The 14,978-nt window shown below is 42.4% G+C and overlaps 1 protein-coding gene across 1 annotated transcript in view; it reads left to right on the top strand.

Moving 5' to 3' along the window:
- Positions 1 to 10,699, top strand: part of RAD17 (RAD17 checkpoint clamp loader component) — a gene marked incomplete at both ends in the record, with an annotated part of 35,784 nt that extends 25,085 nt beyond the window's left edge. Inside the window, 4 exons of the mRNA XM_080719632.1 lie at positions 856 to 1,005; positions 1,856 to 1,976; positions 6,515 to 6,572; positions 10,438 to 10,699. Of these exons, the coding sequence (XP_080575758.1) occupies positions 856 to 1,005; positions 1,856 to 1,976; positions 6,515 to 6,572; positions 10,438 to 10,699 (591 nt within the window). The remainder of the gene's footprint in view (positions 1 to 855; positions 1,006 to 1,855; positions 1,977 to 6,514; positions 6,573 to 10,437) is intronic.
- Positions 10,700 to 14,978: the final 4,279 nt, after the last annotated feature.

Here is a 14,978-nt window from a genome sequence, read left to right on the forward strand (position 1 = left end):
GAAAATCTGTAAACCCTTAACTTTTTTGGTTTTTTTGTGGTACTGGGGATGGAACCCAGGGCCATTCTACCTCCAAGCTACATCCCCAGCCCTACATTTTTATTCTTTATTTGGAAACAGGGTCTCACTGAGTTGCAAAGGACCTCACTAAGTAGCTGAGGCAGTTCGTCAACCACGATCCTCCTGTCTCAGCCTCCCAAATACTGGGATTACAAGTGTGTGCCACCATGCTCAGCAAAACCTTAACTTTGTCTACTAATTATTTTATATTCCACCACAGTTGCTTAATCTATGTATTTGCACATTTGTTTTGGGCTGAATAACTGGGAAGTAATTGCAAACATTTATGGCACTTATTACTTAAGAATCAATGAGGATACCGTTCTCTTACAACCATAATAGGATTATCATGCCTCAACATTAATATGTATTTAGTAATATCATGTACTCAGTTGCCTCCAAACTGTATTTGAAGTTATTTTCCCTTATCCCTAATCCAAGACCCAATCAGGGTTCACCCATTGCATTCGATTCTTAGATGCAGTTGGATTTACTTTTTTTTTTTAATTTATTTTTAATGGTGCAGTGTAGTCTCACATCAAAATTGGATCATGTTGACAATGGCATATATTCACATAGTACTTGGTGCTTCCCCCAAAATTTACTTTAAATAATTTTGTAGTACTAATATTTTTGGGACTGTAGTGATGTTGGAAAAAATGAATGCATATTAACTAAACACGTTTTGTGTGTGTGTGTGTGTGTGTGTGTGTGTGTGTGTGTATCAGTAGTATCAGTAATACTGTTTTATAAGTCTCTCACTTTCTTCATTTCACATCTTGTCTCATTTGTTAGACACGCTCTTTACTCAGGGAATATAGTACATCAATAGCGACGAGAGGTGTGATACATTCCAACAAAGCCCGAGGATTTGCTCATGGTCAAGCAGGAGGATCAAGTTTTCGACCCTTACACAAACCCCAGTGGTTTCTAATATTTAAAAAGGTAAAAAAAATAATTGTACATTTTGAACTGGTGAACTCCATTACCTATGAATTATGTTTCAGTAAAGCTTTTTTTTTTTAAGTTAAAAAATTTTTTCTTATTTGTAAAATAGTTTTTTTCTTGGTAAGGCTGCAGTGTCTTGGAATTATGATAAAACCTAAAAAGGGCAATTTTCTTAAGCACATAGACATTTTTAAAGGAAAAGTCAAAATTTGAAAGCATATGACTTTTATTTATTGGTTAAGTTTTATTGATATCAAAATATAGTTATATATTAGCTAAAAATAATGCCTTGGATACAAATTTCAGTTGAGAGGAATGAGTATTTGAAAGCATATGACTTTTATTTATTGGTTAAGTTTTATTGATATCAAAATATAGTTATATATTAGTTAAAAATAATGCCTTGGATACAAATTTCAGTTGAGAGGAATGAGTTTGAGATCTGTTGTACTACATGGTGATAATAACAGTGTACAGTGATGCATCACTTAACCACAGAGACACATTCTCAGAACATTTTCTGAGAATTGCATCATTGCAGTTCACTAAATTGCAATTTCATGGTTGTGGAAACATCACAGAGAGTTCTGAGACATGCCTACATTGTATGGATCACTTAGTGGGGCCTCTTGATACAGTCAAGTGATTGGTGAACACAAGATGTTTGAGCCTGCTGCTGATACAATATGATAATAGATAATGCCAGCAACATTGTTAAGGACTAATTAAACTCTCAAAAGTATATGTGTGTTATATAAACCCCCACAATTTGTGATATAATACTTAGTTTACCTAGGAATACATAACTACATTTTTCCTTTTCATCTTTTTTTTCTTTTTTATACAGTATCGGGAAAATTGTCTGGCAGCAAGAGAACTTTTTTCTGACTTCTGCCTACCAGCTTTATGCCTCCAAACTCAGCTATTGCCGTATCTCACTCTGCTAACCATTCCAATGAGAAATCAAGGTACTAATGAGTGTTCTTTTCCCTAGGAAGTATGTTTTATGCTGGATTATTTTATTCACTTATTTTTATGGTATGTGGGATTGAACCCAGTAGCATTCTACCTCTGAGCTATACACCCAAGCCCTGTTTTTTCTTATTTTTTATTTTGAAACAGAGTCTCACTAAGTTGCAGAGGGCCTCACTAAGTAGCTGATTCTGGCTATGAACCTATAATCTTCCTTTCTCAGCCTCCCAAGTACTAAGATTACAAGCATGTACCTCCACACCTGGCTTTGCCAGTTTCTTTTATGAGTCAACTCATGGTTGTATACTAGTAAGATAAGTATTTTCTTTTTTATTTTTTGATCCAGAATTTTTTTTTTTTTTTTGGTGGGTCTGGGGATGGAACCCAGGGGCATTTGACCTCCGAGTTACACCCCCTGCCCTGTTTTATATTCTTTATTTTGAAACAGTCTCACTAAGTTGCAGAGAGCCTCACTAAGTAGCTGAGGCTGTCTTTGAACCATGATCCTCCAGTTTCAGCTTCTCAAATGCTGGGATTACAAGCGTGCGCCATCATACCCAGCTTGATCCGGAATTAATACATACTTTTTGTTACAAATAAACAAATACAGTGGCAGCACATACCTGTAAATCCCAGCTGCTCTGGAGGCCTTCAGGAAGATTTCAGTTTCAAGGCTAGGCTGAGCAATTTAGTGGGACCCATAAGCCAGGGATGACAGTGCACACCTGTAATCCAGGTTTTGGGAGGTGGAGACAGGAGGAGTGTAGGTTCATGGGGTCAACACCAACAATTTAGCAAGATATCAGCAACTTAGATTCTGTCAGAATAGAAAATAAAAGGTCTGAGGGTGTAGCTCAGGTAAAATGGCCATGGATTCGATACTTAAGACAAAAAAATTAATAAAATTAATTTTGAATTTAATTTTTATTATTTTTATTTTATTAACTAACTTTATTTTTGGCACTAGGGATTGAACCCAGGTTCATTCTACCTCTGAGCTCTACCCCAACCCTATTTAGTTTTATTTTGAAATAGTCTCACTAAATTGTGGAGCGCCTCACTAAGTTGCTGAGGCTGGCCACAAACCTAAAATCCTCCTATCTCAGCCTCTTAAGTATTGGGATTACAAGTATGCACCACCATGCCTGGATTTAAAATTAAATTTTAAAGGACTGAGGATGTATCTCAGAGGAATAACATGCCTAAGTTCAATGTCTAATACTGCACACACAAATTACCTTCAGAGTTTGTGTATGAGGTTATATGAAACATAACATGAATTTAACAAAACATAAATTTCTTTTTTTTCTTTTTTTTTGGTGGTACTGGGGTTCCTGGAAGCCCTTCTACCTCCGGGCTACGCTCCCAGACCTGTTTTATACTTTTTATTAATTTGGAAACAGGGTCTCTTAAGCCAGCACGGCTGGCTTCAAACCTGCATGATCCTCCTGTCTCCGCCTCCCAAGCATGGGAATTACAAGCGTGCGCCACCACGCCCAGCCAACAAAACATAAATTTCATGTTTAGGCTTTGGTCCCATCCCCAAGATGCATGTGTGTGTGTGTGTGTGTGTGTGTATACACACACACACACACACACACACACACACACACACACACACACATATTCCAAAATCTAAATTGTCAGTCACTCTGATCCCAAGCATTTTGGAGGAATACCCAGTCTGTTTCATGAATAATGCTGCTAGGAACATGGGTATACAAATGTGTCCTTGAGACTCTGCTTTCAGTTCTTTTGGATATATTCACATAAGTGGAATTGCTGGGTCATATGATTGTGTGTTTAATTTACTGCGGACCTGCCATATCATGTTAAGAGCTATCCTAGTAGCTGTGAGGTGATATATTTTACTGTGGCTTTGATTTCCATTTACTTAGATTAGTGATGTTCAAGCCAGGCCTGGTGGCACATTCCTATAATCCAGTACTAAAGAGGCTGAGACAGGAGGATTACAAGTTCTAGGCCAGCCTCAGCAATTTAGCAAAGCCTTATCTCAAAATAAAGGGCCAGGGGTATAACTCAATGGTAGAATGGCCCTGGGTTCAATCTCCAGTACTACACACACACACAAAGGTTAGTGGTATTCAGTGTCTTTGCATGTGCTTAGTGGCCGTGTGTGTGTGTGTGTGTGTGTGTGTGTGTGTATGTATGTATGTATTTTTTTTTAGAAAACTGTCTGCTTAAAGCTTTTTTTTTTTGGCATCAACATGGATGAATCTAGAAGACATGATGTTAAGTCAAATAAGCTAGGCACAGAGACAGATGTAGCATAATCTGATTTATATGTGGAAGAGAAAAAGAGTCAAACCCATAGAAATAGTAAAATATTGGTTACCAGAGGCTGCTGATGGGGAAGTTGGGAAGGTGTTGGTCAAAGGACATAACATTTTTATTTATTTACTTATTTATTCATTTATTTATTTATTTATGGTGGTATTGGGGATGGAATCCAGCATTATACCTCTGAGCTACACTCCCAGCCCTATCTTTTATTCTTTATTTTCAAACAGGGTCTCACTGAGTTGCAAATGCCTCACTAAATAGCTGAGGCTGTCTGTAAACTACAATCCTCCTGTCTCAGCCTCCCAAATGCTGGGATTATAAGTGTGTGTCACCACTCCCAGCTTCAATATATATTTTTAACTGTAGTCATCATGATGCACAAATAGATCTCTTGAGTTTATTAATCCCACCTTACCCCTCTTAAGAGTAAATTTTAAATGTTCTCACAAAAAACTATTACCATAGTTTTTTATATATGTTTAATATACCATAGTTTGATGTATATGTTAAGTAGCTTAATTGAAGCTGAGTATGGTAGTGCGTGTTTATATTCCCAGTACTTAGGAGACTGAAACAGGAGGATCTCGGGTTCACAGGCAGACTCTTCAATTAGTGAGGCCTTCTGCAATTTAGTGTGACCCTGTTCTCCCCACCCCTCCAAAAAAAAATAGGGATGGGGGTATAGCTCAGAGGCAGACCTCCCTGGGTTCAAGTTCCAGTACCACACATACAAAAAAGGCTTATTTTAGCCAGGTGTGTTGGCACATGCCTATAATACCAGTATTTGGTAGGCTGAGAGGAGAATTGCAGGTTAGATGACATCTTCAGCAATATAGTGAGACTTTTAGCAACCTAGGGAGAACCTGTTTCCAAAAAGACAAGGTCTGGGGTGTAGCTCCAATCTACAAGGCACTTGAATTGTCTCTAGTAACCCCACCACCACCACACAGAACTTAACTTAGCCATTTCATAATATACACATATCAAAATGTCATATTGCCTAGCCAGGCACAGTGATGCATACCTGTAATCCCAGTGCTTGGGATGCTGAGACAGGAAAATTGCAAGTTTGAAGACAGCTTCAACAGTGTACCGAGATGTTTAGCAACCTAATGAGATCTGTTCCAGAATAAAAAATAAAAAGAGCTGGGGGTAGCCAGGAGTGGTGGTACATGCTTGTAATCCCAGCATTTGGGAGGCTGAGACAGGAGGATCACAGTTCGTGGCTAGCCTCAGCTAAGACTTAGTGAGGCCCTTTGCAACTCAGTGAGAGCCTGTTTCAAAATAAAGAATTAAAATGCCGGGCGTGGTGGCACACACTTGTAATCCCCCGCTTGAGAGGCGGAGACTGGAGGATTGCGTAGCTTCGAAGCTAGCCGCGCTGGCTGAAGAGACCCTGTTTCCAAATAAAAAGCATAAAATAGGTCTGGGAATGTAGCCCTGAGGTAAAAGGGCTTCCAGGAACCCCAGTACCACCAAAGAAAGAAGGGAAGGGAAGGGAAGGGAAGGGAAGGGAGGGGAGGAAGGAAGGAAGGAAGGAAGGAAGGAAGGAAGGAAGGAAGGAAGGAATTAAAAAAAAATAAGACTGGGGTGTAGCTAGGAGGTGAATACCCTTGGGTTCCACCCCCGGTATAGCAAAAAAAAAGGGGGGGGGGCTGGGGGTGTAGCTTAGAGGCAGAATACGCTTGGGATCAATCCCTAGTAACACACATAGTTCATGTTGTACACCATACATTTGTACAATTTTTATTTATCAACTAAAAAATAAGAGAATAAGGCCAGGCATGGTGGTACATACCTATAATCCTAGTACGTGGGAAGCTTAGACAGGAGGATCTCAGGTTCAAAACTAGCCTCAGGAACTTAGTGAAACCCTACTTCAAAATACAAAGGACTGGGTATAGCTCAGAGATGGAATGCCCTTGGGTTCTAGTCTTAATATCAAAATAAATAAATAAACAAACTAAATGGAGGTATTTAAAAAAGAAATTTTTAAGTCGGGTGTGGTGTCACATGTTTGTAATCCCAGTATTTAGGAGGCTGAGACAGGAGGATGCCAAGTTTGAACCTAGTATCAGCTACTTAGTGAGACTTTCAGCAACTTAGACCTTGTTTCCAAAAAAGGGCTGTAGCTTGAAGGTTGAATGCCCCCTGGGTTCGATCTCTAGCACCCCCTCCACTATCTATCTATCTGTACATAAATTAATGAAATTAAAATATCTCTTTTCAGCTCAGATTTCTTTTATCCAAGATATTGGAAGATTTCCTCTGAAACAACATTTTGGAAGGTAAGCTGCTTATCTTAATATCTAAAAAGCTCTTACTGAAATATCCACGGAATATGCTTAACATAAACAGTAAATAAATGTTCTGTGTAAAAATATATATGTATGTATGTATATATGTGTGTGTGTGTGTGTGTGTGTGTGTGTGTGTGTGTATACATATAATCCATTGATTTAAAACCATAAAATTGCCATGCATGGTGGTGCACGCTTGTAATCCCCACTCTTGGGAGGCTGAGACTGGAGGATCACATAGGTTCGAAGCCAGCCTCAGCTATTTAGTGAGGCTCTCAGCAACTTGGTGAGACCCTGTTTCCAAATAAAATATAAAACAGGTCTGGGAGTATAGCCCGGAGGTAGAAAGCCCCTGGGTTCTACCCCTAGTACCACTAATAAACAAAAACAAACAAACCCATAAAATTATATTTTAGTACCTTCATTTTTTTTTTTTTTTTTTTTTTTTTTTTTTTTTGTCTTGTGGTACTGGGGATGGAACCCAGGGGCATTCTACCTTTGAGCTACACCCCCAGCCCAATTTTTTTTTTTGAAACAGGGTCTGAGTTGCAGAGGGCCTCACTAAGTAGCTGAGGTTGGCCGCGAACTGCGGTCCTGTCCCAGCCTCCCAAATGCTGGGATTACAAGCATGCACCACCACGCCCGGTGCACCTTCATTTTATAGCAACATATATTCACCCTTTCCCGATGGGATATATCAGACTAAATTAAATCATAGAATCAAAATGGCAAAAGAATCTTCACATTCCTTTAGATCAAGCCAGGCATGGTAGCTCAAGCTTGTAATTCCAGTACTTGGGAGGCTGAGGCAGGAGTATTGCAGGTTTTGAAGCCAGCCTCAGCAACTTAGCAAGGCCCTCCTCATCTTAGTGAAACCCTATTTCCAAATAAGAAATAAAATTGTGCTGGGGGTGTAGCTGAGAGAGTGCCTCTGGGTTCAATCTCCAGTGCCAAATAAATAAATAAATAAATTCCTCTAGATCAATAAATCTTGCAGGTCTAGAAACCTCAGCTTTCCCGCCAAGAATTCTTCTTAGCTTAAACTTAGAGATCTGCAATGATCAAGAATTGCCTCAAAAGCAGTGCATCTTTATATTTCCTGTTTAGAAAATTCCAAACTGGGCATGGTGCTGCACACTTGTAATCCCAGTACTTGAAAGTCTGAAACAGGAGGATAGCAGGTTCAAAGCCAGCCTTAACAACTTAGTGAGACCTGTTTCAAAATAAGAATAAAATAGGCCAGGTGTGGTGGCACACGCTTATACTTCCAGTACTTGAAAGGCTGAGACAGGAGGATTATAGGTTAGTGTCCAGATTCAACTAGTTAGTGAGGCCCTCCACAACTTAGATCCTGTTTGAAAATAAAGAATAAAAAATAGGGCTGGAGGTATAGCTCAGAGGTAGAATGCCCTTGGGTTCAATCCCCACTACCACACACACACAAAAAGAAAATTCAGACAGGCAATATAATAATTATGTATCTATAATGTTTGCTGTATTAGAAAATAGCTTCTATGCTAATATCAACAATTTACATAAAGCCTGGATATATTTTAGTTCGACTTAGGTTGTTTTTAAGACTAGAGTAAGCACTCAGGCATTTTAAAAGGTTTAAAAAGATGACACTTATTGGTTGCAAACACAAAAGTGTGTGAGAGAGCCGAGAGCGCTGGCCATGAAGATCAATAACTCCACACCAGCTTTACCAACTTAGTGAGGACCTGTCTCAAAAAATAAAAAATAAAAATAAAACCGGGCTTGGTCGTGCTTGCCTATAATCCCAGTACTTGGGAGGCTGAGACAGAAGGGTCATAGGTTTGAGTACAGCCTCAGCAATTTAGCGGGACCCTGTTTCCAAATAAAAATTAAAATAGGGCCAGGGATGTAACTTGGAAGTAGAATGCTCCTGGATTCAGTTCCCAGCACCACAAAAAAATAAATAACTGTTAAGAGTGCTTTCCAAACATATAAGAGGCTCTAGGTTTAATCCCAGTACCAGAAAAAAATAATCATCAATTCTATTTTTCTTAATTCTTTTTATTGGAGGCGGGCATTGGGGATTGGACCAAAGAGTATGTACCTCCAAGCCATACTCCCAGACTCTGTTTGTGTATGTGAGAGGCACTGGGGATTGAACCCAGGAGCATTCTACCTTTTAGCTATACCCTCACCCCTATTTTATTTTTTTATTCGGAAACAGAGTGTTGCTAGGTTGATGAGTTTCAGTACTTGCTGAGACTGTCCTCAAATCTACAGTTCTTCTTGTCTCAGCCTCCCAAACACTTGGAGTACGGTTGTGGGCCACTAGACCCAGCTGATCTTTTTATTTTTTATTCTGAAACAGGGTCTTACTAAATTACTTCATTTTGGGGGGAGTTACTGGGGATTGACCCAAGAGATTCTACCTCTGAGCTATATCCCCAGCCCTAGTTTTTATTCTTTACCTTGAAACAGGGTCTCACTAAATTGTGGAGGGCTTCACAAGTTGCTACGGCTGGCCATGAACCTGTGATCCTTCTGTCTCAGCCTCTCAAGTACTGGGATTATAAATGTGCACCACCACCCCTGGCTTAAAGTGTGTGTGTGTGTGTGTATATATATATATATATATATATATATATTTTTTTTTTTTTTTTGGTGGTACTGGGGGTTGAACCCAGAGGCTTTCTACCTAGCTGAGACTGGCTTCAAACCTGTGCGATCCTCCTGTCTCAGCCTCCCAAACTCAGAGATTACAAGCTTGCGCCACCACGCCCTGCTAAAATTATATAATTTAGAGTTACAAATTAGATTGAACAATTTATTTATTAACATTTGTATTTCTTTTTTCTTTTTTTTTTTTTTGTGGTACTGGGGTTCCTGGAAGCCCTTCTATCTCCGGGCTACACTCCCATACCTATTTTTACATTTTTACTTGGAAACAGGGTCTCCTAAGCCAGCGCGCGCGGCTGGCTTTGAACCTGCGCGATCCTCCTGTCTCTGCCTCCCAAGCGCGGGATTACAAGCGTGCGCCACCACGCCCGGCTTTCTTTTGTTTTATTTATTTATTTTTTGCCTGTTGTGTGTGTGTGTGTGTGTGTGTGTGTGTGTGTGTGTGTGTGTGTGTGGTACTGGGGCTCCTGGAATCCCTTCTACCTCCAGGATACACTCCTACAGGCTATACTCCCAGACGTATTTTTTTACTTTTTATGTGGAAACAGGGTCTCTTAAGCCAGCTCCAAACCAGCGCGGATCCTCCTGTCTCTGCTTCCCAAGTGTGGGGATTACAAGCGTGCGCCACCACGCCCGGCTGTTTTTGTTTTCATTTTAGTCTTATAAGAACACTGTACTCAAGGTTGTAAGGGTTCATTCAAGTTGGTCCTTCGCTTTGTAGTTATTTCTCCCCTCTGCTGGGGGCAGGATTGATACAGGGGCACTAAGCTATATCCTCAGCTCCTCAGCTCTCCCCTAACCCCGGGATATGGAACTCAGGGGCCTTCTACCTCCAAGCTACATCCCCAGCTCTATTTTTTATTCTTTTATTTTGGAACAGGGTCTCACTAAGTTGCAGAGGCCTCACAAAGTAGCTGAGGCTGGCCAAGAGCCTGTGATCCTTCTGTCTCAGCCTCCCAAGTACTAGGATTACAAGTATGCCACCATGCCTGGCTAGAAAAAATTATCACTCTTTCCCTTTATTTGCTTAAAGAAGGTAGATTTGAGGGGTGGGGGTAACGCTTAGTAATTTTTTTCTGAAAAGGGGCTAGTAACTGAAATAATTTTGGGAACCTTTGAAGGTTTCATGAACCCATCTTTATTATTATTAATATCTATTATGTTCATACTGTTACTAATGTCTGCACTGTGAATCTGACAGGTTGAAAATAGAAGCCTTGACAGACAGAGAGTATGGAATGGTAGAGACTGACACTGGAGATGAAGCTCTGCTGGGTGGAGGACAGCCTGCAGAGGACGCTCAGGGCGCACCCACTCCACCTGCTGAGCCAGAAACTTGGTCTTTTCCTTTGAGTCAGAATAGCGGGGGTGAGCTGCCTGCCAGCCAGCCTCAGCCCCGGTCCTCGCAAGTGGACACAGAAGAAGACATGGTCATAGAAGAGTATGAGAGTGATGGGACGTAGAAGCCAGCCTGCAGATCAGATTGCCCTTTGACAGATCCATTCTATTCAGTTGGTACTTCAACAGTTACACTTTCTGGTGAATTAGAAACAGTTCTCATAGTATTTCATCACAATCAACTGTCTCTTCTGTTGTCTTGAAGTAAATAGAAGATCAAGCCTTCAAGTACTTGCTTAAGTTTTTCTCTAGTATTTATTTAGCTTTGTGATTGGTTTATGGAGAGGAGACCAGTGTATTAAGTGTTTGAACATTATCCCTGATATCAGAAAATGTGAAGGAATAATCCAGAATACAAATACTTGGTAGGGTATTGTAAATATGAATCATAAAATGATATATGATACAATTATGAGTGTAAATAAACTTTGTGCCTTATTTACAATTTATTGTCTCCAGCTCCTCAGATACTTTTTTATATGTTGTACAGTGTAATATTTTAGACACTTGGAAATATTTACGTAATTTATATTAAAATTAAAATGTTGGATTTCATCCTGTTTCTCCTGTCTGTTAGCATTGCCTCTCATGCAGTGTGGTGCCTTAGGTATAGTCCATGCATCTCCTTCATCCAGTAGCAAACGTTTCAAAAGGTCAGGAGGGAAGGGGACAGGCAACCCTGTGATGGCTCCGGTGAGCTCGCCCCACTGTGGCCCCCGCGAGGCCGGTCCCTGGCGGGTGGGCGGGGCTTGCGCTGGCCCCGCCCCTCGCGGCCGAGCGGTTTCGGGGCGGGCGGGCGCTCCCGTTCGGCGCTCTTCCCGGCGGCCGCGCAGGTGAGTGCGGGGCGGCGGGCGGGCGCGCGGGCGGCGGTCCTCGTCCTCGTCCTGGGCCCCGGGGCCGGGGCCGGGGTCTCGCTCCCGGCCGCCCGCCCAGCCGTTCCGCGGGGCCGGGCGCGGCGCCTGGGGCCCCGGAGGCGGAGGCGGCGGGCGGGCGCCGGGTTTCGGTCACACGCCACAGGTGTTGCCGCGCTTCCGGGAGCGCCGCGCCGCCCCTGCTGCGGTCCTGCTGGCCCGGCGAGACTTAGTTCCTGCCACTTTGGGGCGAAAACGCGAAAGAATGGGTTTTCCAGTGAAGATCGCGGAGGCAGGACCCTCACCTGGGTGGGTAGAGCAGAGGACAGGAGGCACCGGGAGACCCCAGAAGGATGCTCCATCCATCCCTGGCAGTCACCCTTTACTTAAAACCTGCTAGGGCCAGCCCAGAAATCTTCCCCTTTCTCGGCCCTGCAGAACTTTCAGCCAGCCAAAGCAGTGATTGTGCCTGTGTAGAGGTAACCAGCCACGATTCCTGTGACACTTCGCTGAGGCCATTTCTCTCGCCTGCTGTGGCTTTCCCAAGATCTGGAGTCAGCGGAACAAAGGCTTGCCAAATCTGCCTCAGAATGTCGAATGTGATAAAATACGCCAGACTTTTTTTCTTCTAAAAGCGCATATTTTGCTTTACGGCGATTCAAATATACAATTTTTATTTAAGCATTGATTGATAAAGTGATCTGATCCCAAATAAGCTACTTTTCACAGGTGAAGATCAGTGAAATTCTTTACAACTTTTTTATTCTCTTGCTACTGGAGATGGAACCCAGGGGCACGCTACCTTCGATCTACACTCCCAGCCCTATTTTTCTTTTTTTTATTCTTTATTTTGAAACAGTGTCTCACTGAGTTGCAAAGGGCCTCACTAAGTAGCTGAGGCTGTCCGCGAACCACGATCCTCCAGTCTCAGCCTCTCAATTGCTGGGATTCGAAGCCAGCACCACTGCCCAGCTTCCTTCACAACTTTTTACCAGGACATAAATTAATCAATGAGTATCCTGTAAATGCATATATATCAGCCAGGGCTGGTGGCACACACTTCTAATCCCAGCATTCGGGAAGCTGAGACAGGATGTGCTTTTGTCTGTACATTTCTTCAGAATGTATTTTAAAAATCATAATAACTAATACTACACATTTCTTTTTTTATTTTTCTGGCTCTGGGGTTTGAACCCCGGACCTTTCATGCTAGCCAAGCATTCTACCACTGAGCTATAATCCTAGCAGTACTGTGTATTTCTTGAGTTTCAGCTCATTTAGACAACAAAGAAATAAAAGGCAAAGAGACAAAAATAGGTGCGGCCATTTAGAAAGGCCCTACTTTACATTGGGTACTATGCTGGAGCTATCACAGTCCTTTAAGATTGGAGTGCTTTGGACGGGCGTAGTGGCGCACGCTTGTAATCCCCAAGCTTGGGAGGCGGAGACAGGAGGATCGCACTGGTTCGAAGCCAGCCTTGCTGGTTTAAGAGACCCTGTTTCAAATAAAAATATAAAATGAGTCTGGGAGTATAGCCCGGAGGTAGAAGGGCTTCCAGGAACCCCAGTACCACCCAAAAAAAAAAAAAAAAAAAAAAAAATGGAGTGCTTCCATTAGAAGATCCTGGAATTCCTTCTTGGACTTCTTTCTCCCTTTCCATCCCATTCCCTTGGTAGTATTGGGTGTGGTGGCAGGACATGCCCTCTGTAGGTAGTCTGCCTACTTGACAGAACCTTGCTTCTTAACAAGCATCTGAAACACTCTTCCCTCTGCTCACCCTCAAGGATGGTAAAATGAAGAATTTGTCGATAAAACAATCAGATGCCTGGGATTTGTCCCCAATCCCACTCACAGAAGGAATAGGAGGGAGGAGTACAAATGAAACAAAATTGACCATAATGGGTAATGGTTGAAGCTGGTTAGTGATTACACAAAGGTTCATACTACTACTCTACTCTTCCTACTTTCTATTATGTTGGAAATTTTGTATAATAATAATATTTGTATACACACACACACACACACACACATATGTGGGGGGGGGGGGTACTGGGGTTCCTGGAAACCCTTCTGCCTCGGGTTATACTCCCAGACCTATTTTTTATACTTTTTTATTTGGAAACAGGGTCTCTTAAGCCAGCGCGGCTGGCTTCGAACCTGCGTGATCCTCCTGTCTCAGCCTCCCAAGTGCGGGGATTACAAGCATGCGCCACCACACCCGGCTGTGTACATATATTTTATTTATTTAGGTACTAGAGATTGGACCCAGGGACATTCTTCCTCTGATATATATTCCTCCAGCTCTTTTTACTTTTTGAGACAGGATCTTGCTAAATGACTGAGGGTACCCTTGAGCCTACAATCCTCCTGTCTCAGTCTCCTAAGCACTGGGGTTATAGATGTGTGCCACTGTGCCTGGCTTAATGAAATATTTTTAATTCCCTTTATCTAGAATTTGACCTCTTGTCGCTGTCTTCGTGGCAACACCATGGTCCATTGGATTATTACAGTGGTCCCCTAGCTGGTCTCCCTGTTTTATCCCTTGTTTTCTGAAGTGTTTTCTCAATGTCCAAAGTGATCATGTTAAAACAAGTCAGATCATGTCACTCCTCTACTCACAATCCTCCAGTGGCTTCTCATCTTACTCCTAGGAAAAGCCAAAGTCCATTCCAGTGGTTTTCAAGGCCCTAAGTGATTCAGATGTCCTCTCTCCACCACACACCTCACTGCTGCTCCTGCATTCCCCCCACCCTCCCTCTCCCTCTCCCTCTCCCTCTCCCTCTCCCTCTCCCTCTCCCTCTCCCTCTCCCTCTCCCTCTCCCTCTCCCTCTCCCTCTCCCTCTCTCTCCTGGTGGGGCTGGGGATTGATCCAAGAGGCATTCTACCTCCAAGCTACACCCTCAGCCCTTTTTTTTGGGGGCGGGGGGTGTCTAGGGATGGAACCCGGGGGCATTTGACCTCCAAGCTACACCCCCTGCCCTAGTTTGTATTGTTTAATTTGAAACAGGGTCTCACTAAGTTGTGGAGAGCCTCACTAAGTAGCTGAAGCTGTCCACGAACCATGATCCTTCGGTCTCAGCCTCCCGAATGCTGGAATTACAAGTGTGTGCCACCACCCCCAGCTAGCCCTTTTTTACTTTGTATTTGGAAACAGAATCTTGCTGAATTGATTTAGAAACTTTTAACCCTACAGCCCTCCCATCTCAATTTCCTAAGTACTGAAATTAAAGGTGCACACTGTTACACACAACGCTTTCATATTTCTTGAACATGCTGCCTTAGGTGTGTGTGTGTGTGTGTGTGTGTGTGTGTGTGTGTGTGTGTATCAGGCTGAGGCTGGCTGTGAACCTCCGATCCTCCTGATTCAGCCTCCCAAGTACTGGGATTAGAAATGTGCACTACCACACCTCAGCCAAGTAGACTATCAGCCTAGAGAGACCCTGTTTTAAAATAAAAATAAAATAGGGCTGAGGGTGTAGCCCAGAGGTAGAA

This window comes from Muscardinus avellanarius (genome assembly GCF_963383645.1).
Source record: "Muscardinus avellanarius genome assembly, chromosome: 1".
NCBI lineage: Eukaryota > Metazoa > Chordata > Mammalia > Rodentia > Gliridae > Muscardinus > Muscardinus avellanarius.